The following is a 24,296-nucleotide window of genomic DNA, read 5'->3' as shown; positions in this document are numbered from 1 at the left end:
GCCCATTGTCTAGTCATCCATCAATCAACTATACTGACAACCCGTCATATCAATGCCACGTAGCGCTCCCCCAGTGGACCCATGCAGGCTTCTAGCCATCATCACATTCTCCAAAAATTTGAAAATTGGCGTATCTTTGCCTCTTGTTCGTAAATACATACTAACCCTCTCCCTTTTCCTCTACTGTTCATCTTCCTCAACCAAACTCTTCAAAACCCTTAAAGCTCTTGAGCTCTTACCGTCGTCGTCATCACCACTCATGCCGCTTCAAATCCGAGGGTGTATTTTCCATCATATCGGACATCACATTGACGATTCGACCATTTATATCTTGATTTGGCATATAAATCTAGTTAGTTCTTCACACTTTTACACATCTTCTTACATTGTTCTTCGTGTTCTTCATTTTCTCCATTTTGGGACTGTTTAACCCTTGTAAATATGCTTTCTTTGGGATGAAGCTGGTAGACGTTTATAGAAATTAGGCAAATCGAAACCAGAATACATAAAGGGTCTTAGAGCCCCTCACCCTTCCTAGTTTCAGTACATAACTTTGAATTTAGGATGAACAGTGTAAATTCTAGACAAAACTAAGGAATAGTTTGAGTTTTGATCCAGAAATAAGATCAAGCCAGGTTAAAAACATGTTTGTGGTCCCTTTAAATGATTTGAACCGCATTAGAAACTTGTAGGAACACCGGACTGAGATAGATGCCAAATGTTTAGGACTAAACAAACAAGCCTCGACATTGAAAGCCAAGCTAAATTTTTACAGCCACGCACTTGCTGTCGTGCTAACATTTGCCTTTGATTTGAAATAATGTAGACTGAACTAGGATCGACCAGGCACACATCATTGGGAATTGGTGACACTCGCAGACCGAGCAACCATACATAGAAACTGCTCAGAACGACCAAGCAATCAATTATAATTAGTAAACAAAATAAAATCAGGATAAATGAGCAAGTACCGATTTATGGTCAGTTTGCCTGGGGTTATAGCCGAGTTCCACAGGGAGTTTGGCATCCCTGACGACGTTCAATTTGAGCTAGCCAAGAAAGGAGATACACCTTGGGGTAAATTGGATGCCTGCCCCTTTACTGTCTTATCCATAGTAGAAGGCGACCTCCGCTTCCCAGTTCAGCCCCTAGTCTGCGAGTTTTTTAGGTAAACTAGGTTGTGTCCAACCTAAGTATCCAACAACACTTACAAAATAATCAATGGTGTGGCCGCGCTAAACCATATTCTCAGTTTGAACCTCGGCCTTGCCGAGATATTTCATCAATATGCCCTTAGCAAGAATAAAGGAGGTTTCTGCCAGTACCTCAATGTTAGAAAAGGCCGAGCAAAATTGGTAGAGACCACATAGGATAAAGAGTTAAACGATGAAGATTTTCTATGGGTATCTGGTAATTATAAGGATACCGAGGTGCCTATACTAAGCTGGTACACAAGAAAGGATTTTGTATTATACAAATATACAAAATTTTAACATGCATATTAGAAATACTCTTATTGCATGGATAAGGATTATAAAAAAATTTTCCAATTCAAATATGTTGGATTGATTACATATTAATCAAATATTGGATTGATGGGTTTTTCAACTAGCTCGGGCACCAACCACTATCTTCCTGAGAAAAATGGGACTCAAAAAAGATTAGTGTGGAAAGAAATGCACCACTAGCAGACATTCAATGAAGGGTGTTTGGGATTGATTATTTATTTATTTATTTATTAGTGATTTTTTTTTAAAAAGAAATTAAATTTAAATTTTTGGATTTTATCCAATTAGACGGATTAAAAAAGTACTAAAAAAATTGGAAAAAAGTCCATAAAGGATTTTTTTTTTTAAAAGTAAAAAAATAATTGCATTATTTAGTGCCTAGCGAATTTTTTTTTTTTTTGAATATTTTAGATTCATCTAAACAAGTCCTAAAATGAACAAAAACAAAAAAAAACATCGGTATAATTTTGAAAAAAAATAAAGATATTTAAAGAGAAAAAGTTTTTTTTAAAAAAATTAACTTTTCTAAATATATGCCAAACACCCATAAGGTAATTTAACTAACTTTCTTTGAGATTTGGGAAAAAAATACTTTGACTTCTATAAGTTTAATATAATCACACTTGAAACGTTTATAAGATTTTAAATCATAGAAAACTTGTATCATTTTCATCAGTATATTACTACTATAATATTGTCATCTTTTTTACTTAAAAAAAAACATACCTTGCCTTTATTTATCCTTATATGTATATATAATTTGCATGAGCTCCACCCGTTTTAATTTTAAAAGTTGATACAATTTGTAAAGTTTGTTATATATTTTTTTTTTAAATTCAAAAGTAACCAATGTAATTTACCCAATTTTGATGGAGTAATGCTAGAAACTCACATTTTCAGATTAGAAATTTACCTACAATTTCACCCACAATGATGTAACAAAGAAGGTAAGCTTTACATAATTGATCGTGTAACTAATCAAAAATTGACACCTATCATACTTCTTTAGTGTAGGCCAAATTATGAGAACTTTTTGTGAATCTCAAATATTTCCAATTTTGATGCCACCAACACCAACTAATGGAGAGCCTTTGAAATTTTACGCCAAGTTTGTAGTCATGTCACAAATAAATTTGAATCATATATTTATGTGGAGACTATGTAAAACCCATACAAAGAAAAAATCCAATTTTTTTTTTTATGATTGTCATGGGTAATTCTATTTACACCAACCATCTTTCAAATTTTTTTTTTTTTATTTATTACAAATTTATCCCTAAATTAAATTATTCTTTTGGACAAAATTCTAACCCTAATTTGTCGGGTACATAACACCAACCACCGCCCCCACCTACAGCTCACCTCCAACAGCTTCGGCACCAAACCCTCCCCAGCCAACGATGCCAATCATAAAATGCACAATATGAATTGAAGGTGGGAACCATGAATCTATTCACCGAATTTAATAGCTACAACATGTGCTCCGAAATCAAAGAGAGACACGAGAAATGGAATCGATATCCACTGTTTGATTGAGCTAGAGAAACATTTAATTTCAAATAGCATAGAGTACAAGAAGAATGAAATAGCATCAAAGGGCATCATCCTATCTTCACACAAAATAATCATCCAGAGAAGTAACAAAATGTAGCAAACTATCATTATACATGGATATAAAATATGCAAATCCTGGAAGTTTGGCACTACAATAATAGATGAATTCTATGCTATAGCAATTTTAAATATTTGAACAAATAGTAATTGTGGGCCAAAAACAAAGAGAAAGAATCCATTCGTCCAACACATTTGCTCCTCTAACTTGGTTTTGCACTTTTCTCTTCTCATCAAGAGACCTAACCACACAGTGATGTCACCCCACATCTAGGGCAAAAGGTCTAACAGGAGTAGATCCCGCAACAATTACCCAAAAATAAATCAAATGCAACAAAACTAAAAGAACTCAAAAAAAGAAAAAAAAAAAAAAAACCATGTTAACAGAAATAACATCTCAAAAACAGAAAGCAGACAGATCGACAATTGTGCCAATTCATTGAGAATTTGAGAGGAAGGAAATATTAGATCTTGTTAAGCAAAATCATAGCAAACATTGCAAAGCAGCCTACAAACTACAAAAACAGAACTCCAATTATTTCCATTCCATCCCTTAACAGGGATAAAATTTTGCACTAACACCCAATTATAGGAATTCGCTAATATTAACTATCCAATGGATGGTTATAGATTTACTCAATTGCAAGAAAACGGGAGTCAATCTTATGAGCTTCTTTATCTGGAATTTCTAACTTGAACTCCTCTTCTAGAGCCATTACAATCTGCATATTGTCTAAGCTATTCAATTCCAAATCTTTATGAAAATGGACATCAGGAGTCACCTGCAGATAAAGGCAGAATGAATTGTAATTCCAAATCCAATAATAACTTCCCATGCTACAATTGCAGCCAAAGATATATGAGAATCCCATGCTAGACATAATTATGTAACACTGACAATGAAATTTGCTGATGAAAAGAATTGCGTTATAAATTTGACGTTCAATCAAGTCAAGGAAAAATTAAATTCCAAAAGTCTGAGGTCTAAAATAATTTTGTTAATATGGAGCCTTCTAGTTTTATCTAGGACTTTTTTTTATGAAATTAGAAAGCATCTTTATAGTTCTATTGTTCGCTGCCAACACTTCTCTGTTGTTTTCTTTAATTCACAGTGGTTGCCTTTAGTAAAATCCACAAGACTACTATACAAAAATAAGAATTAAAATAAATTAATAAAACAAATTCAAAACTATAATGCAGGATAATTTTTGGGAGGAATGTTGGACAACAGTCACATGACTCACATTGCTGAAACAAGCTCAAATAATACTATAACAGTTGAACAGAAATGTTCACAAATTAAAAAGAGACCAAACAAAACCACAATCAATGGTAGAGTCAAAATTAGGGTAAATTGAAAACCAATTACAATTATATCTGTCATTCATATGCTACCAAAAGCACAAAAAAAACTAATTTCCAATGCTATGTAAACTGTAAAGGACAATAGCCTTCTATAAACCAAATGCATTGCAGTAAGTAGAATAAACAAATGCTCAAGTTATTTATCTGATTGAGTGACGAATTGACCTTTGTAGAACGTCAGTGCTGATTGTTCAGTTCTCGTGGTCTGAATCCTTCGATAAAAACCAAACTCTCTACATAGTGAAAAGCTTCGAACTGAACTCCATGGATTGGAATATCTTTAGTGTCTCCATTTCGGGGGTTGTACAAGAATATCCTTCCCCCTGCTTCTGCTACTATAATCTCACCATTCTTCGTGCATTGCAACACCCAAAATTGTTCAACACCCAAAACCGGTCCAATCACAAATTTCTTACACCAATTGCTCTCACCGCCACAACGATCCTCTATCATCCACACATCAAAAAATGGGTTGCCAGGACACAACACAACCACAGCAGCATTATCTTTCCAATCCATTAGTTTCCAGTGGACAAGAGTCCCGATGTAGAACCCAGAAAAATCGAGCCCCGGCAACATGACAAAAGCCTCATTTTGAAAATCAAACCATGCGAAGCGAAAACAATGATTTGAAGGAGTTGCGAGCAACCAATAGGGAGCTCCATTGACAATCGCCTCACAAGACAATTTATGGATATAAAAGTGCAAATCCATCCCACGAATCTCTCTCCAACAATTAGAAATTGCAGAGTAGACCTCGGCTCGGACCCGTAAATTGAAAGAAACTATCCTGACGACCTTGTAGTCACTGGAAGAAGTAGTAGAATGGAGTCCGAATCCGAACCCAAGACAGAGGTGAAAACACGTAGGAGGAATTTGGATGGTGGGAGAGCGGAGAGATTTGAAGAGTTTGGTAGCGGGGTTCCAGAGGAGAAGGATGATGCGTCGATGGAAATAGAGTGGATGGTTCGAGAGACGGAGACAGAGACAGAGGAGGCCATTGATGGAGCCGATTAGGTGTAGATTGCGAGTGTGGTTGGACCAAGGGTGGACCAGATTGACAGGGTTTTGAGACGATGAGGGTGATTGTAACAGAGAGAGGGAGGTGGTGGTGCGGTGTTTGAAGGTGAAAATGGTGGCGGCGGTGGTGGGGGTGCGGTGGTGGAGGAGGTGGGAGGAGATGAAGGTAGGGTTAGAGATGAGGTGGCGGAAGGTTTTGCATACACACCTGAATCGAACGAGCGATTTGACAGGGAGACGATTGAGAATGTCGACGATGATGTCCATGGGGAGAGAGAGATTGTAGTCCGAAGACGATGACATTGCATCATCGGTGGACTCTGTGTTTCTTTCTTGATTCGCCATTGTTTCTTCTTTCCAAGAATGGGAATACAGAGGGAAGAGAGAGGAAGGGTTTTCAGAGAGGTTTTACACACAAGATCAAGAAATGAATAGAGTTAGTTAGAGCAGTTTGTATGTAGACTGTAGTGCACCAAAGACAAGTTATTGGTCGTCGTTGGCACCGGTATCCTAACAGTTGTGATTGGTGAATCACGTAACAAAATATAAATTTTCTGCATACAAAAAAATTACAACAATGATTCATCCCACTAAAAATATCACCACTAATAGCACTAATGCATTAAAAAAATAAAAAAAAATAAAAAAAAATACAACTCCAAGACCAAAACATCACATTATTAATGGCGGGACCCACTGCCACCTAATTAGTGGGAGCACTAATTAGTGCTCCCAAGCATTTTTCAAAAAACTATTAGTTGATCCTGTGTCATTACAGGATCATATCTCAAATTAATCATAAATTTTTTATGTATCTTTATGTTCCTCAATTATCTAATTCAAAATAGTGAGTCATACTTTTTTATCAATCACAATACATGTGGAACGTCACATGACCACATAGAAAAATTATTGATTTGTTATACAGTGTAACATGACTATATTTCAGACCAATCACAAATTTTTATATCCCTCATATTTTTTAATTATTTAATACAAAATCATAAATTTTACCTTCACTATTAATCACAGTATATACCTAGCAAACGTCACGTGACACTGTTACAGAACCAATTTCACTGTCACCTAAATGGGGCTGTTGTTTCTTCTCGTTGACCAACGAACAAAAGCGGTTTAACTTTTAAGCAACTAGATTGGTTGAGTTTTGAATTTATTTATTTATTTATTTATTTTTGTACAAAAATGGGTTTGACAATCTAAATATTAAAAAAATATTTTTAAAAATTGTAAAAATTTATTTTAATTCAAAAATAAAAAATTATTTTATTTTTATACAAAATTGGGTTTGACAATCTAAATATTAAAAAAAAAATTCACACCTTTATTTTTTCATTTTTTTGCTAATTATATTTTGATTTCTTTATGAAAATAAATTCAAAAATAAAGTTTAAAAACTCAATCAAATAATGCGTAAATTGCTCATCTATCTAATATTAGTGATAGGTGCACACGCTGAGCGTGCATAATTTTATATTAGAAATAAAAAACATATCTTTTAAGGTATACTTAAAATATAAATTGTCTCATGTAATTTAAAAAATAATAAATACTCCTTTATAAGAATTTTTTATTGAACAAAACTAATTAAAAAAAATGAAATTTGTAATTGTTGTTCTCCTATATAATAATAAATTTACTTCAATTATTAATTAAAATATATTTTTAATATTATTAAAAACTATTAATTAATTTAATAATTATTGACAAAAGAAGTACTTTGTTATGAAATTAAAAACATGAAGGAAACTGATTGGTGTAGAGGTATCAGGATCCTCTAGAGTATTAACCCTGCAGTGATCTCCTAGAGTGAGAGATCCAATGGTGGAAATTAAAACTAACCAAAACGACGTGGTGCCGGTTAGTAAGTTGAAAGGAAAAAAAAAAAGGAAAAAAATAAATAAATCAACTTTGGTTCAAAATGACGAACATGTTTTTCAAATATGAAGCAATAGAGAGACTGTCTCTCATCTCCTCGGCGGCCATGAAGGTAAGTTAAACAATTCCAAAAACATTTTTACAGATTATAGCCACATTACTTTATACATTTTAGATTAACATGTAGATTGATTGGGGTATCTATTTGCATTACATTTCTGACAAAAACTGCTAGCTTATGCATTTTATAAATATCTCAGGAGCAACACCCGAATCTATTTTATAGTTGATGAATGTCAAGAATCTCAGCCTAGCTCATTTGGTTTTCTGTTTAGAAATTCTATGTGAATGGTATTTTCTTATGTTTAATAAAATACCGTTTTGAACTTGTGAAATAGATTGCTCTTTCTTTTAATTATTATGTTTTGTTTGGAGCAGGTCGGCGGCGACGGCAGGACGATGGCGACAGCGGAGCGACGGAACGCAAGGAGGAGCGGCCACTCTCTCTCTTCTCCTCTCTCTCACACTCTGTTTTCTTTCATTCTTCCCGCCTTTTGCTGCTGCTATACCTGCGGAGGGAATTTTGAAAAGCTTAGGGTGTGTTTGGTAATGTTTACATTTTCAGTTTATATTTACAAAAATTTTATAAACTGGTTTTTGTTTATTTTTAGAAAAACATAAACTACAAACACGTTTGGTAATTGACAAAATGTTTAAAAAATTTTAAAAATATAAAAAAGAGTAAGAAATGGCAAGTGATGGCAAGTGGCAGCGGAAGACGGTGGTGGAAAGTGGCGACAGTGGGTGGTGGCAGGTGGGAGGTGATGGTGTGTGGGTGGGTGACGGTGGCGGGTGGTAGCGAGTGGGTGGTGGTGGTGGTGGTGGCGGCAGGTGGGTGGTGGGTGGGTGGTGGTGGTAGGTGGGTGGTAGGTGGTAGTGGTGGTGGTGGCGGCGGGGTGGATGGCAGTGGTGGGTGGGTGGTGGTGGTGGTAGTGGGTGGTGGGTGGTGGTGGCAGGTGGGTGGCGGGTGGGTGATGATGGTGGTGGGTAGTGGGTGGTGGTGGCGGGCGAGTGGATGGCAGGTGGCTGGTGGTGGTGAGTGGCTAGTGGTGGCAGGGAAGTGGTGAGTGGTGGTGGCAAGTAGGTGGCAGGTGGTGGTGGTGGGCGGTGGATGGTAGTGGCAGGTGGTGGGTGATGGCGGGTGGATGGCAGGTGGGGGGTGGTGGTGGTAGCGAGGGGTGGCTGGTGGGTGGTGGTGGCAGGTAGGTGGTGAGTGGTGGTGGTAGGTGGTAGTGGGGGATGGGTGGTAGGTGCGGGTGGGTGGTAGTGGCGGAAGACAGTGGTTGAAAATGGTGGCGGGTGGTGGCTTGTGTTGGGTGGTAAAAAAAAAAAAACTCAAAACTCAAAACGGAAACATATTTTTTGTGTTTTCATTTTTTGCCAAATTTATAAACTGAGACCACTGGTTTATAAATAAAAAATTTTACCAAATAAGTTTTTATTTGAATTTTTAAAATTTTTGTAAATATAAACAGAAAACTGAAAACGGAAGTGTTACCAAACGGCACCTTATTATTTTTTTGTTTTTTGTTTTTTTAATTTTAACTTAGTAACCAAAACAACATCGTTTTAGTTAGTTTTAATTTCAACTGTTGGATCTCTCACTTTAGGAGAACACTTTAGGGTTAATACTCTAGAGGATCCTGAAACGGAGTGGAGACCCTAATCAAAAAGAGAGAAGGTTTTGAGAGAGATTTTACACAAAAAAAAAACTGATTGGAGTAGAGACCCCAACCAGATAGAGTTCAGATAAAGTGGGTGCAGTCCAGTTTGAGTGTGTAGTACACCAAAACGACAACGAATGACTGAATGCCATATTCACTGCCACCTAAGCAAGTGGGGGCCACCGCTAATTGGGGCTGTTGTCTGTTTCTTCTCGTTTCACCAACGAACAAAAGCAAATAAGCAAACACATTGGCCTGTATGGCAAGTGAGGTTTTTATTTATTTGTTTATTATTTTTAAATTTATATAAAAAATTAAAATAATTAATAATATAAAATATCACATCAAATTTATAATTATTTTATTTTTCTTTCACAAACATCATATCTAACTATAACAAAAATCTAATAATCTTTCCAAATACAAAATTTTAGCTTATTCAGATAGTCAAAAACTAAAATAGTCTATTAAAATAATCAACTTCCCAAACGAGGAGTTTATTTTGTTTCACTTTCCAAGATTTACTTTTCAAAAAAATAAAATTTTTATTTTTCATTTTTTTATTATTTTTACTGAATTTCTTTTAATATTTTAAGAAATTTTTTTAATTTATAAATAAACCTAACATAAATATACTTAAAAAAAATATGATATTTGGAAAAAAAATAAAAAAAAATTCACTAAATGCTAAAAAATACAAAAAAAAAATAAAAAATAAAAATTAGTACATTTTTGTATTCTTGTGTATTTATTAATTTTTTAAAATATTTTTTTATAATTTTGTTTTGGTAGATTGACCAATAAGTCCTAAATCTTGGACTTGTAATCTATATAATCTCATATTTTTTTCTTATAATCCATTTAGTTCTTTGCATTGGATTGTCATATTTGGAAAAAACACACTAAAGAGTTTTTTAGTGTCACATCATACCCGCCACGTTAGAGTGTCAATGTAACGCCCTCAAATAAAAAGAGGATAATCCAACCCTAGAGATTCATAAACATAATAGAAAATGTTATACTTTTAGTCATCAGAGTTTATATTACAAGAGATATTACATGCATTATACTTTCATAAATGTTCATTCTGAAACTACAGCATGTAACACTAATTGATTATAGCAAAATAAACGCCCTACGGGCTTACATCTTTTCAAGATATCACTTAGTTACAACAAAAGAGTCCTAAGCTTTATACATGTAAAGCCCTTGGCTTGAATTGACATTTAAACAAAAAAAGTAACAAAACAAAGCCTCCAACTCCTAAGTCCTCCCAAACTACACCCTTAGAGGAGGTATGTCACCTGTACCTGAAAATGGTTTCCCAAGTAGGGTGAGCCAAAACCCTGTCGAGATAAACTAACACAATATATGAAATTTAACTGAGATATAAATGTCAAATAAAAGTCCAATACTCAAGGCCAACTTATATTCTCCCCATTACCATTCAATATTGATAGTCATATCTTAATCCATTTCCATTCATCCATTTCAAATCAATGCATAAGTGCAGTTCCTTATTATCTAAACGATTCCAAATGAGACTACAACTCATTCATTCACAATTCAATAACATTCATTATCCAAACACTTCTAACTCCTTGCCATTTTACGGATTCTCGTCCGAGGGAATCGGCACCCAAATATACATATATAAGGTTTCGGAACTTTCACCCTGGACACTCCGGCCAACTTAATTTAAAATGGAGTCCATCCCCTATCTCTTCCCAAACAAAGATACATATACAATGTATTTAAAGACGTTATCATATATAATGACTATCCAAATCACATATTCAATGGCTTAATCAAACCATCATATTCAATGACTTAATACAAATGATTAGTTTCGATATACCTAATCCTCATGCAGTTTCTATGACAATTATAGCTATCCTCCACCGATAGTCCAAAACAGATATTTCTAAACAGATATACTATTATCAAACATATAATTTATCAAATCCAACTACACCATTTTTTCACACATCCTCCCAATTTCATATTTCCCCTATCAATTTCATTATTTATACAAAATAGTTATTTAACACAAATTAGGGTAAACCTTCCCATTTTTCCCAATATCATCCCCAAGGCCCAATCTCACCATTTATATTCAAATAACATCATATTCAAGAGCTCACCTACATATGGAGCCCAATGTAGAAAACCCCTCTTTCAAAATTCAAACCCAAACCCTAGCTTCACCCAAATCCTCCCAAACTTCACCATTTATATAAAATGACAAATACCTAGGTTAAAAACCATAACAAGGTGTAGAATATCCCTACCTCAAGTATAGAAGCTCAAAGGAGAAAAATGAGATCTTCAAAAGTGGACAAAACCTAGCTTTGCTCGGATGGAATGGAAGCCCACAAGATGCTCCACCTTTTTCTCAAAGGATGAAAGGTAGAGATGCTTAGATCAAGAAGTATTTGAAGAGAGAGAGAGAGTGTGTGTGTTTTAGAAAGAGAGGATGCCGGATTAGGGTTTTGAGTGAAAAGATATCCAAAAAGTGATACAAAAATGCTTTGCTGCGAACTGATATACGCGATCCTCGCTCGAGCGAATGAGTGGTCGCTCAAACGACCAGACACACCAAGTGACCTCGCTCGAGCACAAGAAGTGTTGCTCGATCGTAAAATACATACCTTCAAGTATTTCACAGACGCACACCCTCGCTCGAGCGAAGAAGCAAATTACACAAGGCTCGCTCAAGCGCAAGAAGCCTCGTTCGAGCAAAGAAGCCAAAATCTGGGAACAACAATCTAGACCAACTAATAACCAACCTGTTCCAAACTCGCCAACATGTTCCAAAACTCAAATGCAAAGAGTCAAAGAAGAAAAACAAGACATGGACACAATATTAAATCACGAAACCTAAGTCCGGAATACAATGAAAGTCGGGGCAAAATCGGGATTGCTATAGTCACATTTGAGAAAAATTACACCAAAGAGTTGTCAATTTTTTTAGGGTGTCACATCATACCCGTCACATTGGAGTGTCACGTGTCACGCTTGAAAAAAATACACTAAGGAGTTTTTAATTTTTTTTAGAATGTCACATCATACCTGCCACGTTGTCACGTTTGAGAAATGTACAGTAAGGAGTTTTTATTTTTTTTGAAGTGTCACATTATACTCGCCACGTAGTCACATTTGAGAAATGTACACTAAAGAGTTTTTAATTTTTTTGGAGTGTCACATTAATACTTGCCACATTAGCGTATCATGTCATACCTATCACATTAATAGAAGGGTATGGTTGTTCACCAAAACACTACCAACATAAAAAAACAAGACCACATAGAAAGAAACTCTCCATTAATAGGAGTTAACAGATCAATAGAAAAAATTTAGGACTAATTGGAGTACTTGTTTGTGAGAAGAGATTTATTGGTAAATATCATTTTTTTTTTTTTAGATACATCTAAGTAAAGTGTATCTAAAAAATTAAAAAATTGTTTAAAATATTCACTAAAAAAAAAACACAAAAAACAAAAATTTAATTTCTAGAAAATTGAAACCAATTATTTATTTATTTTTTTGTAAAATGGGTTTGACAAAATTAAATATTAAAAATTATAAATTTGATTTTAACTCAAAAAATAAAAATATATTTTAAAATAATAAGAATTGTTATTTTTTTAAGGAAAAAATTTTTTAAAATAAAATCTAAAAACTCAATCAAATAACATGTAAATTCCTTATCTATCTATACATACATACATACATACATACATACATACATACATACATACATACATACATGTGTATCTATATATATATATATAAGAACCGTTTACCTGTTTGAGGTTCGTCTTTTCTTTCTGATTTTGCCATTTTCTTTTGAATAATTTACTAATGGTGGCCTATATGTTGAGTGAATGTTTTTTTTCTTAATTACACAAATATTCTTTGGTCAATTATGCAACAGATTTTTTGGTAATTAAGCAAAGATTCTTGGTCAATTATGAAATAGTTTTTTCTGTAATTACGCAAACATTGTTAGTCAACTATGAAATATAAATATTTTATTTTTTAACAAATTATAAATACACCCATAATGTTAGTTTAAAATATAAATCGGTCCTATAATACTAGAAATTATAACTATCGTTTATTACAAATTTTAATTTAATACAATATTCAGGGAAAAAAATAATTCTCCTATGCAATAATAAGTTATCAAAATTGTTTATTAAAAAATATTTCTCATATCATTAAAAAAATTTAATTTTAATGATTTATTTACTGAAAAATATTTTCCATATCATTAAAATTTGTTAATTTATATAATAATTTACTTATTAATAAAATTAGTCATTTGTTATGTGAGTATAATTTATATATTACTAAAATTAGTCATTTGTATATATATGCATTTTCTTCTACTTCTTTATTAGTTCAATAAATTATTTTAGTAGTTTTTTTAGATGGGAAATCATCTTAGTATTATTTTTTATTTATTTATTTTTTATAAATTCGAAAGAAATGTTAAAGACTCATAAATTCACTCAAAATGATATGATAATAGAATTGGGGTCTACATTATTGGGTGTATAACAAAACAAAAAATGATACATATTGTACCATATAATTCTATCATATATTTAATGATTTGTTCTATTCAATTTCATAGAATATTATTTTAATTTTAAGAAATTTATAAAAATACAAAACTTAAATATACTGTAATAATAGCACGAGCCATTCGAAACTAGTATCTATATAACAATGGCAGAAGGGTTTGTTTGAAAATGTCTTTTAAATTAATGGTCCAGATTTGTCTAATTTAAAAACAATGGTTGAGATTTACTTTTAAAAATATCTCTCTCACAAACTATCTCCAATGGTCCAGATTTGTCTAATTTAAAAACAATAGTTGAGATTCAAAAGAGATTCAATAGTCTAGATTTATCTAAGAAATAAGATTCAATGGTTCAGATTTGTTTAACTATCAACTCTTACCTACTTTTTCACTTTACATCTCTCTCAAGAAGAAAGCTTTGTATTCCTTTTTAAGCTTTGATGAAAGCTCTGTATTCAATGGTCCAAAAAGCTCTTTCAAGGAGGAGCAAAGCTCTGTATTCCTTGGTCCATAAAGCTCTTTCAAGGAGGAGCAAAGCTCTATATTCCTTTGCAAGCTCTGAAGAACAATCGAAAGGAGGAACATTCAAGCTTTGTATTCAATAACGAGGAACAAAGCTCTCTCAATAAGGAAGAACAAAACTCTTTGTACTCCTTATCATTTTTTCGCCACCATCACCAGGTAAGGCACTTTTATCTCCTTACTTTCTTTTTGTTTTTCCATTCATTTTTTAACCTCTGTTCCCCCCCCCTCTCTCCAATAAGGAGGAACAAAGTTCTTTCAATAAGGAAGAACGAAACTCTTTGTATTCCTTATCATTTTTTCTCTACCATCATCAGGTAAAGCACTCTTATCTCCTCGCTTTCTTTTTGTTTTTCTATTCATTTTTTAGCCTCTATTTGTTTGTTTGTTTGTTTTTTCATAGATCTGTTTTTTTTTTCTTCATCATGTCATCTCCATCTATTGTTTTTTTTTTTCCAGCTCATAGCTCTTTGTTAACACCCGTTGTTTTGTTCTTAGTTTTGAAGCAAAAAAAAAAAAAAAAATGTGTTTTGTTCTTAGTTCTTTTTTGGTTCTATTTTTTTTTTCCCTATGTCCTCTGTTTTTTTTTTCTTTCAATTAAATGAGTTAATGTTAACATTAATTGGGTTGAGGTTTTCTTTAATAATCAACGGGGTTTCAACACCCACTTCTCTCTCTATCAAATGGGGGTTAAAGAAAAATGGGTTTCATGTTAACAATCATTTTTATTTCATCTTAATGGGTTGAGGTTCAAAAAAAAGAAAAAAAACCTCTGAGTTAATGTTAACATTAATTGGGTTGAGGATCTCTTTAATAATCAATGGGGTTTTAGGACCCACTTCTCTTTCTATCAAATGGGGGTAAGGAAAAATAGGTTTCATGTAAACAATCATTTTATTTCATCTTCATGGGTTGAACTTCAAAAAAAAAAAACTCTGAGTTAATGTTAACATTAATTGGGTTGAGGTTTTCTTTAATAATCAAGGGGTTTTAACAGCCACCTCTCTCTCTCTCTCTCTCTATATATATATATAAATATATATTTCAAATGGGGGTTATGGAAAAATGAGTTTCATGCTAACAATCATTTTTATTTTATCTTAGTCAAATGGGTTTAGGCTCTTTTTAATTATCAATGATCATGTTTTTACTCACAAAACATAAAAATAGATTTGTATACATTTTTAGTATTGAGGAGTGCTCTTAATTAATGTTAACATTAAATGGGTTGTGGTTCTCTTTAATAATCAATGGGTTTTTAACACCGACTTCTCTCTCTTTATCAAATGGAGGTTAAGGAAACATGAGTTTCATGCTAACAATCATTTTTATTTTATCTTAGTCAAATGGGTTGAGCCTCTCTTTAATCATCAATGGTCATATTTCTACTAATCAAACATAAAAATAGATTCGTATACATTTTTAGTGTTGAGGAGTGCTCTTAATTAATGTTAACATTAAATGGCTTGAGGTTCTCTTTAATAATCAATGGGGTTTTAACACCGACTTCTCTCTCTTTATCAAATGGGGATTAAAGAAAAATGAGTTTCATGTTAACAATCATTTTTATTTCATCTTAGTCAAATGGATTGAGCCTCTCTTTAATCATCAATGGTCATATTTTTACTCACCAAATAGGAAAATATATTCGTATACGTTCGTATACATGAAAAATGGTTTTTTTTTTTTTGTTAAAAATCATTTTTATTTCATCTTAAGGGGTTGAGCTTCCAAAAAAATTTTGAGTTAATGTTAACATTAATTGGGTTGAGATTCTATTTAATAATCAATGGGTTTTTAACCCCCAATTCCCTCTCAGGAAAATATATTCGTATACATTCGTATACATGAAAAACGGGCTTTATGTTAACAATCATTTTTATTTCATCTTAATGGGTTGAGCTTCCCAAAAAATTCTAAGTTAATGTTAACATTAATTGGGTTGAGATTCTCTTTAATAATCAATGGGTTTTTAAACCCCAATTCTCTCTCTCTCTCTCTCTCTCTCTCTCTCTCTCTCTCAAATGGGGGTTAAGGAAAAATGGGTTGAAGCTATGTAATAGTTTGTTTTATTGCTGAAATTGTGATAAATTTGAGTTATATCCTTTGGTGCCTATTACTGGTTGAAGTTATTTGATGTTTTCTTCTCATTATTATTATTATTATTATTATTATTATTATTATTATTATTATTATTATTTGTTGGCTATAGGGTGCTTGGCTTCCATTGGGAAACAAATTTTGTAGCAATTCGAGTTGACAATAGTAACTGTGTGTGAAATTTGTTTCCCCCTTTTGTGTGTTGAGAATATTGCAGGTTTCAAATAATACAAAAAAACAATATCAAATTGGTTTTTTCATTTTGTTTTCCTACTATGAGTTGTCAATTTGATTTTGTTAACGTTGTGTGATCTCCCATTTTTGCCAGGTGACTTATGCTATTTTGAAGATCATTAGATTCTCAATGGAGTTGTTTTCCGGTGACTTTCTCTCTCAATTGACAGCGGCGAAAAACTTACGTTATTTCCTCTTTTATTCGCTATTTTCATTTAGTGTCTTTTGATGTAGTATTAGTTTTCTGTCTAATTTATATGAATTAGTTTCCTTTTTGTTTTCATTATTTTTTACTCCAATTGGTTTAGTTTTAATTTTTTTTTATAAAAAAATTCTTCTTTATTTCCCTTGGAATTTAATAATCTAGGGAAAAAAATTAAAAAAATAACCACAAATTAGACCCATCACCAAATGCATGTCAGGTTTTACAATGTTCCCGAGCTGTGGGTGTGTGTACCTTAGTTTGTTTTGTCTTTGTGAGCATGCAATCCTTTTGTTTTACAATGTTCTAGAGGTTGTGGGTGAGTGTATCTTAGTTTGTATTCTTTTTTGTGAGCATGCCATCCTTTTGTTTTACAATGTGCCTTAGTTTTTATTCTCTTTGTGAGCATGAAAATCCTTTTATTTTTAAGAGTGGAATATGGACATATCATTTTTTTTTTTTTTTTGTGTTTGAATTCTTAATTCTTAATTTTATTGTTTCACATTTTTTTTTTAAATTTTTTGTTTATTTCCCTTGGGGTTTAATAATCTAGGAAAAAAAAAAAAAAAAAACCGTCCACAAATTAGACCCACTACCATATCCCTAATCTCAGGCTCCTACTCTCTGCTTACGATGGTGTGGTATGCCTACCACGATCTTCCAAGTGGCGAGGAGGCGTGTTGTTTTTGCGTCCCTCTCCTGTTGCCACCCATTTTCCTTTTATCTAGTGCGCCATTGACTCCATGTCTGCCGCCATCCTTCGTATCAACTCGTCCTGCTCCTTCACGCGATCTTCCAGGACTTGAGGGTCCATCCTCCGCCTCTGTTTTTCAAGACTTTGAGAGCGACGGGGGCTGTTAGCCCGCCTCCCCCTTGCATCCCTCTGGGGTTCTGTCGCTGGGATTCTAAATCCGCCATAGGAGGGCTAGAAGGCAAGCCTTCGCGCCTTCCGCCCCCCTCCGGGGTTTGTCCATCAATGGCTGATTGCGGCAAGTCTTCATTGTGCGCTATTGCTTCTAACTAGAGAGGAAAACTCGATCAAGAGGTTTTGTTCTTTCTGGACTTCCCACAGACGGCGCCAATTGTACGAGCACGAAATAATTCTTCTCGTATGATCCTATTGATCAAGTTTGCACTCCTCCAAACGTCGTCGCTTGACTCCTTGAAAACACAAACGTGAGCTAGTGGCGGGTGTGTGCCGGATACCTCTCCAATGCCTAAGTTAGCAAGATAGACAAATAGACAAAAGCTCTGTGTATTCGAGAATCAAAGTTGTGTTACCTCTACATAGGTTATGTTGTGAGCTTTTATAGGTTCTGCGTAGCACAATCCTAGTAGGACTCTTATTCTTCCATATAGAGTCCTCCTAGGAATCACACTCCTGAAAGATAATGCTTATCCTTTCACACCCCCCTCACTGCATAAACCAAGTGAGATGGTCCCAGCTCGGTGGTATGACCAAACGACTGAGCTAGTATTGCCATGCTCAAGTGACAGTTTAGACCGAGCTATGCCTATCTCGGGCCTTCCTTTCACTGCTTGTACCTCGGTTTGGCATACTCCAACCAAGCTATTTGCTTGAGATTGATCGAACCATGGCCAATAACGACCTTAGCTTAGCGCTACTATGCGCAATGCATATCCTGGTTTAACTTCACCTGGGTCCGACTCATTACTTCTAAGACCGAGCTATGTCAACCCTTTACCTCGACCCATTTGTGCAGCCCAACTTACAAAGATGGCCCTTTCTTAGATCGGCCCAATTTGTTCATAAATTACCCTCTCAAGTTTCCTTTTTGTTTTCATTATTTTTTACTCCAATTGGTTTAGTTTCACTTTTTTTTTTAATAAAAAAATTCTTCTTTATTTCCCTTGGAATTTAATAACCTAGAGAAAAAAAATTAAAAAAGTAACCACAAATTAGACCCATCACCAAATGCATGTCAGGTTTTACAATGTTCCCGAGCTATGGGTGTGTGTACCTTAGTTTGTTATCTCTTTGTGAGCATGCAATCCTTTTGTTTTACAATGTTCTAGAGGTTGTGGGTGAGTGTATCTTAGTTTGTACTCTTTTTGGTGAGCATGCCATCCTTTTGTTCTACAATGTGCCTTAGTTTTTATTCTCTTTGTGAGCATGAAAATCCTTTTATTTTTAAGAGTGGAATATGGACATATCATTTTTTTTGTGTTTGAATTCTTAATCCTTAATTTTATTGTTTCACATTTTTTTAAAAATTTCTTGTTTATTTCCCTTGGGGTTTAATAATCTAGGAAAAAAATAAAAAAAAAATTGTCCACAAATTAGACCCACTACCAAATGCATGTCAGGTTTTACAATGTTCCTGAGCTGTGGGTGTGTGTACCTTAGTTTGTTTTCTCTTTGTGAGCATACAATCTTTTTGTTTTACAATGTTCTACAGGTTGTGGGTGACTGTATCTTAGTTTGTATTGTTTTTGTGAGCATGCCATCTTTTTGTTTTGCAATGTACCTTAGTTTTTATTCTCTTTGTGAGAATGAAAATCTTCTTATTTTTAAGAGTTGAATCTGGGCATATCATTTTTTTTGTGCTTGAATTCTTAATCCTTAATTTTATTGTTTCACTTTTGAATTCAAGTATGTTGAGGAGTGCCATAGGCATGTGTCATCCACTTATTCTCTGTTTGAAAAAAAAAAAAAACCACAAATCAAGCCATTTATTTGTGATATTTACGGTTAGAAATGGTTTTGGAAGTTTTGGAAAAATCAGATTTTTCCTTAACTTTGGTCTAATTTTTAGGTAGGACCCATGAGCCAAAGTTGGTGGGTCTAAGTGGTAACGCATTCTATACCGCGTTGTGATTCACGTGGTATATTTGGTTGCTCAAAACCATTATCGGGTGAATGGAAAATTGAAGCCAAAGTGAGCTCCATGGAAATGAAGTTTTTGGTGGAAATTCCTTAAGGTTTGAATAATGCCTTGTCCCACATTGATTTGGTAGGCATATTTTGAGTGGGTTTATAAGGCTTGAGTTTGGAACTTGGGGTAGGCCCCAAGGGGCACCCAAGTTTTGTAGAGAGAGAGGTTATGGACAAAGTGGGCTAGACCCATTGGGCCCAAAATAAACACGCGCATGCCGCTGCCACCATCTGTCCAGTCAATCGGGCGGTGGTATGTGGTTGGGTTGGGCTTGTCCGGTCTAATACTTATCTTTTGGGCCCCCAAAACAATTGAATTTTATTTTCTAAAATTAAATTCTAATTTTTTGGAATTTGAATTTCGAAAATTAATTTCAAAATTGGCTTCGATTTTATTTTCCCTACTTGGACAGATTCAAATCTGTTCAATACAAGTTTTATCTATTCAAAATTTGAACCCAACAGATTTGTGTCTGTTTATTCAAACCGAACAGGTACCATACCTGTTCATTCAAATCTGTACAGCCACGAAATCATCTATAAATAAGACATGCCCTCATTTAGATTTTTCATTCACAATTTCATTCTTCTCTTCTACAATAAATCTCTGTATTTTGTTGCATTCAATTTATGTGAGAAAGAGTGTAAACACTTAGTGTGTTCGTTGTGCAAATAATTTGTAGTGCTACTATTATTTGCGGTTGATCATTTTATCTTGGGAGATAGACATCCACATTCTGAAAGCATCGTGGAGAGGATGAATCTATCTTAAGAACACTGTGTTAAACACTGGACTTGATCATAAAATTTATTCAACAAATTAATTTGGTAAGTAATTAATTTAGTTTTTTGTTTTATTATTTTTCTGTTTCTGTTTCAGATTTTGATTTTATTTTATTTATTTTATTTTATTTTCTGGTTTGATTTTTGTAATCAAACAAACTCTCTTATTTCCTTTATTTCTTTTATATTTCGTTTGTTGTTAAGTACACAAACAAAATTTATTTTTTTTAAATACAGTGAAGATTGTCCAACAATCTTAAGACAGATTATTTTTTGGTATCTTCATTGTATTTAATTTTTTGTGCTTTCACAAAGTGACATTCTGGTTGGAAAATACAAATAGTAGTAATATACTATTTGACAAATAGTAGTAATATACTGTTTATTTTCTTTTGACAACTAGTAGTAATATACTGGTGTCATTAATAATTGTAGAATATTAATTTGTGTTACAGAAAATTATTATGGTATTTTATTTTTCTAGTTTTAGTAACAAGGAAAATAAAATTATTTTGTGTTATAATTTATTTTCTGATTTTAGTAACTAGAAAATTAATTTGTGTTTTGGTTTTTTCTGATTTTTGTAATAAGATATTAGGGCTGCTGAAAGTAGTACTCCAAATCCGATCGTTACAATGACTTTGGTCCCTATCTAGAACCATGTTCAAGTTCCGATAAATCATGGAGAAAAATAGGAAAAATTTAATGGCACTGAGTTTAAGAGATGGCAACAGAAAATGCTGTTCTATCTTACAACTCTAAAGTTGGCCAGGTTTCTCCGTAAAGAGGCTCCAGTACTTAGAGAGGATGAAAGTGATTGGCAAGTTGTTGCCATTGTAAACGCTTGGAAGCATTCTGATTTCCTGTGTAAAAACTACATCCTCAATGGCCTTGACAACATGCTGTATAATGTTTACAGCCCTCTAAAAACAGCAAAAGAATTATGGGATTCTTTGGAGAAAAAATACAAGACAGAGGATGCCGACACAAAGAAATTTGTTGTCGGTAAATTTCTAGACTTCGTTATGGTAGACTCCCAAACGGTAATTTCTCAAGTTCAAAATTTTCAGTTAATTTTGTATGATATTCATTCTGAAGGTATGTATTTTAGCGAGTCTTTCCAAGTCGCTGCTTTAGTGAAAAAGTTACCACCGGCTTGGAATGATTTCAAAAATTATTTAAAACATAAACGCAAAGAGATGACCATGAATGAATTGATTGTAAGACTAAGAATTGAGGAAGATAACCGAAAGGCTGAAAAGTGGAATGGTAAAAATCCCATTGAGTCCAAGGCTAATGTGGTTGAACAAGTGCACAAACCACATAACAAAAAGAGAAAGTTTACTGGAGATGGTCCTAAACAAGGCGACAACAATGGCAATAAGAAGTTGAAAGGAAAATGCTATAATTGTGGCAAGACCGGATATCGAGCTTCTGACTGCCGTCGCCCTAAGAAGGATCATGGAAGTACAAGCAAGAAGACCACCAATCAGGCCAATGTGACAGAATTAGATTACATCTCTAACGAGATAAATGACATCAATCTCTCTGCTATGGTGTCTGAGCCTAATTTGGTTGAAAATCCCAAGGAATGGTGGGTTGACACTGGAGCAACTCGTCACATTTGTGCAGACAAGAAGATGTTCACTACCTACAATGAGGCTGCAAATGGTGAACAACTTTGCATGGGAAATTCTTCTACTTCTACTTCTACTATGGCTAGACAAGGAAAAGTGATCTTGAAGATGACATCAGGGAACGAACTTACCCTCAACAACGTACTGCATATACTAGACATCCGAAAGAATTTAGTTTCTGGTTCTTTGTTAAGTAAAAATGGTTTTAGGCTTGTATTTGAGTCTGATAAATTTGTATTAACAAAGAGTGGTATGTATGTTGGTAAGGGATACATGAGTGATGGTCTCTTCAAGTTGAATGTAATGACGGTTGTACCAAAATTTGCTATTAATGAGAATAACACATCTTTTGCTTATATTCTTGAGTCGAATTTATGGCATGGTAGATTAGGACATGTAAATTTTGATGCTTTGTGTAGATTAATTGGTTTGGATTATATACCAAAGTTTGAAATTGATCTTAATCACAAATGTGAGATTTGTGTAGAAGCGAAACTAACTAAGGCTCCATTTAAATCGGTTGAAAGAAAAACCGAACCTCTAGAATTAATTTATATAGATGTATGTGATCTTAAATTTGTTCAAACTAGAGGAGGCAAAAAGTATTTCATAACATTTATCAATGATTGCACAAGATATTGTTATGTATACTTACTTAGAAGTAAAGATGAAGCCTTAGAAATGTTTAGACTATACAAAACTGAAGTTGAAAATCAACTTGGAAAAACCATTAAAATAGTTAGAAGTGATAGGAGTGGTGAATATGATGCATCATTAAATGAATTTTCTGCATAACATGGCTTTATTCACCAAACTACAGCACCCTATTTTCCATAGCAAAATGGAATTGCTGAAAGAAAGAATAGAACCCTTAAAGAAATGATGAATGCCATGTTACTAAGTTCAGGCTTACCGCACAACTTGTGGGGGGAAGCAATATTGTCTACTAATTATGTTCTTAACAGAATACCCCACAAGAAAATCAATAGCACTCATGAATTATGGAAAGGTTGACCATCTTCCTACAAATACTTAAAAGTATGGAGATGTTTGGCAAAGGTAGGAGTTCCTGTTCCTAAAAAGACTAAGATACGACCAAAAATAGTGGATTATGTGTTTATTGGTTATGTGCAGAATAGTAGTGCATATCGGTTTCTGACTTATAAATCAGAAATACCTGATATAAATGTGAACACTATTATAGAGTCAAGGAATGCTATGTTTTTTGAACATTTTTTTCCTTACAAGAAAGGATAGGAATTAAGTTCATAGAAAAGAACTTATGATTGTACACAAAGTCAAGAGACTAATGACAATCAAACACAAAGACTAGTAATGGTTTCAACCAACAAGATTTAATTGATGATAAACCAAGACGAAGTAAGAGAGCAAGAACATCAAAATCCTTTGGTCCAGATTTTCTAACATACCTGTTGGAAAATGAACCTTAAAGCTTTAAGGAAGCAATGACAGATCCTGAAGCATTTTTGTAGAAAGAGGCTGTTACTAATGAAATTGAATCTATTATGCAAAATCATACTTGGGAATTGGTGGATCTTCCACTTGGTTCTAAACCACTTGGATATAAATGGATATTCAAGAGAAAAATGAAAGCAGATGGTTCAATAGACAAGTATAAAGCAAGACTTGTGGTAAAAGGTTATAGACAAAAGGAAGGTCTAGACTATTTTGACACATATTCTCCTGTGATAAGAATAAGATCCATCCACATGCTTATTGCCATAACAGCGTTGTATAATTTAGAGATACATCAAATGGATGTTAAGACGACTTTTTTAAATGGTGATCTAAATGAAGAGATCTATATGGAGCAACTTGAAGGGTTGTAGTGCCAGGGCAAGAAAAGAAAGTTGTCGGCTTGTAAAATCTCTTTATGGTTTTAAACAAGCACCGAAGCAAGGGCATGAAAAATTTGATCATGCTATGCTTACTAATGGGTTTAAGATAAACGAATGTGACAAGTGCATCTATGTTAAAAACACGGACCAAGGATATGTCATAGTTTGTCTTTATATGGATGACATGCTTATCATTGGAAGCAATCAAAATATGATCAAATCAACTAAGCAAATGCTGAATAGAAGATTTGATATGAAAGATATGGGGGTCGTAGATGTAATATTAGGAATGAAAATTACTAAAACATCTGACAGATATGCATTATCTCAATCACCTTATATTGAGAA

General features: G+C 33.7%; 1 protein-coding gene across 1 annotated transcript; it reads right to left on the bottom strand.

The window, feature by feature from the left end:
* Positions 1–3,751: 3,751 nt before the first annotated feature.
* On the bottom strand, positions 3,752–5,849 carry LOC145819368 (F-box/kelch-repeat protein At3g23880-like). Its single transcript, XM_082913351.1, has 2 exons — positions 4,710–5,849; positions 3,752–3,901 (listed from the first exon to the last, which is right to left on the bottom strand). Exons 1-2 carry the CDS (start codon positions 5,847–5,849, stop codon positions 3,752–3,754), a joined length of 1,290 nt encoding a protein of 429 aa, XP_082769477.1.
* Positions 5,850–24,296: the final 18,447 nt, after the last annotated feature.

Source organism: Camellia sinensis, chromosome 2, assembly GCF_055761805.1.
Source record: "Camellia sinensis isolate YWXY chromosome 2, ASM5576180v1, whole genome shotgun sequence".
NCBI classification, from domain to species: domain Eukaryota; kingdom Viridiplantae; phylum Streptophyta; class Magnoliopsida; order Ericales; family Theaceae; genus Camellia; species Camellia sinensis.
This window is presented reverse-complemented; position numbering and strand designations above follow the sequence as displayed.

Coding starts and splice junctions, on each gene's coding strand:
- LOC145819368 (XM_082913351.1), bottom strand. CDS start 5,849: ATGGCGAATCAAGAAAGAAACACAGAGTCCACCGATGATGCAATGTCA. Junction 3,902..4,709: donor TTCACTATGTAGAGAGTTTG/GTTTTTATCGAA, acceptor CTTTATCTGCAG/GTGACTCCTGATGTCCATTT.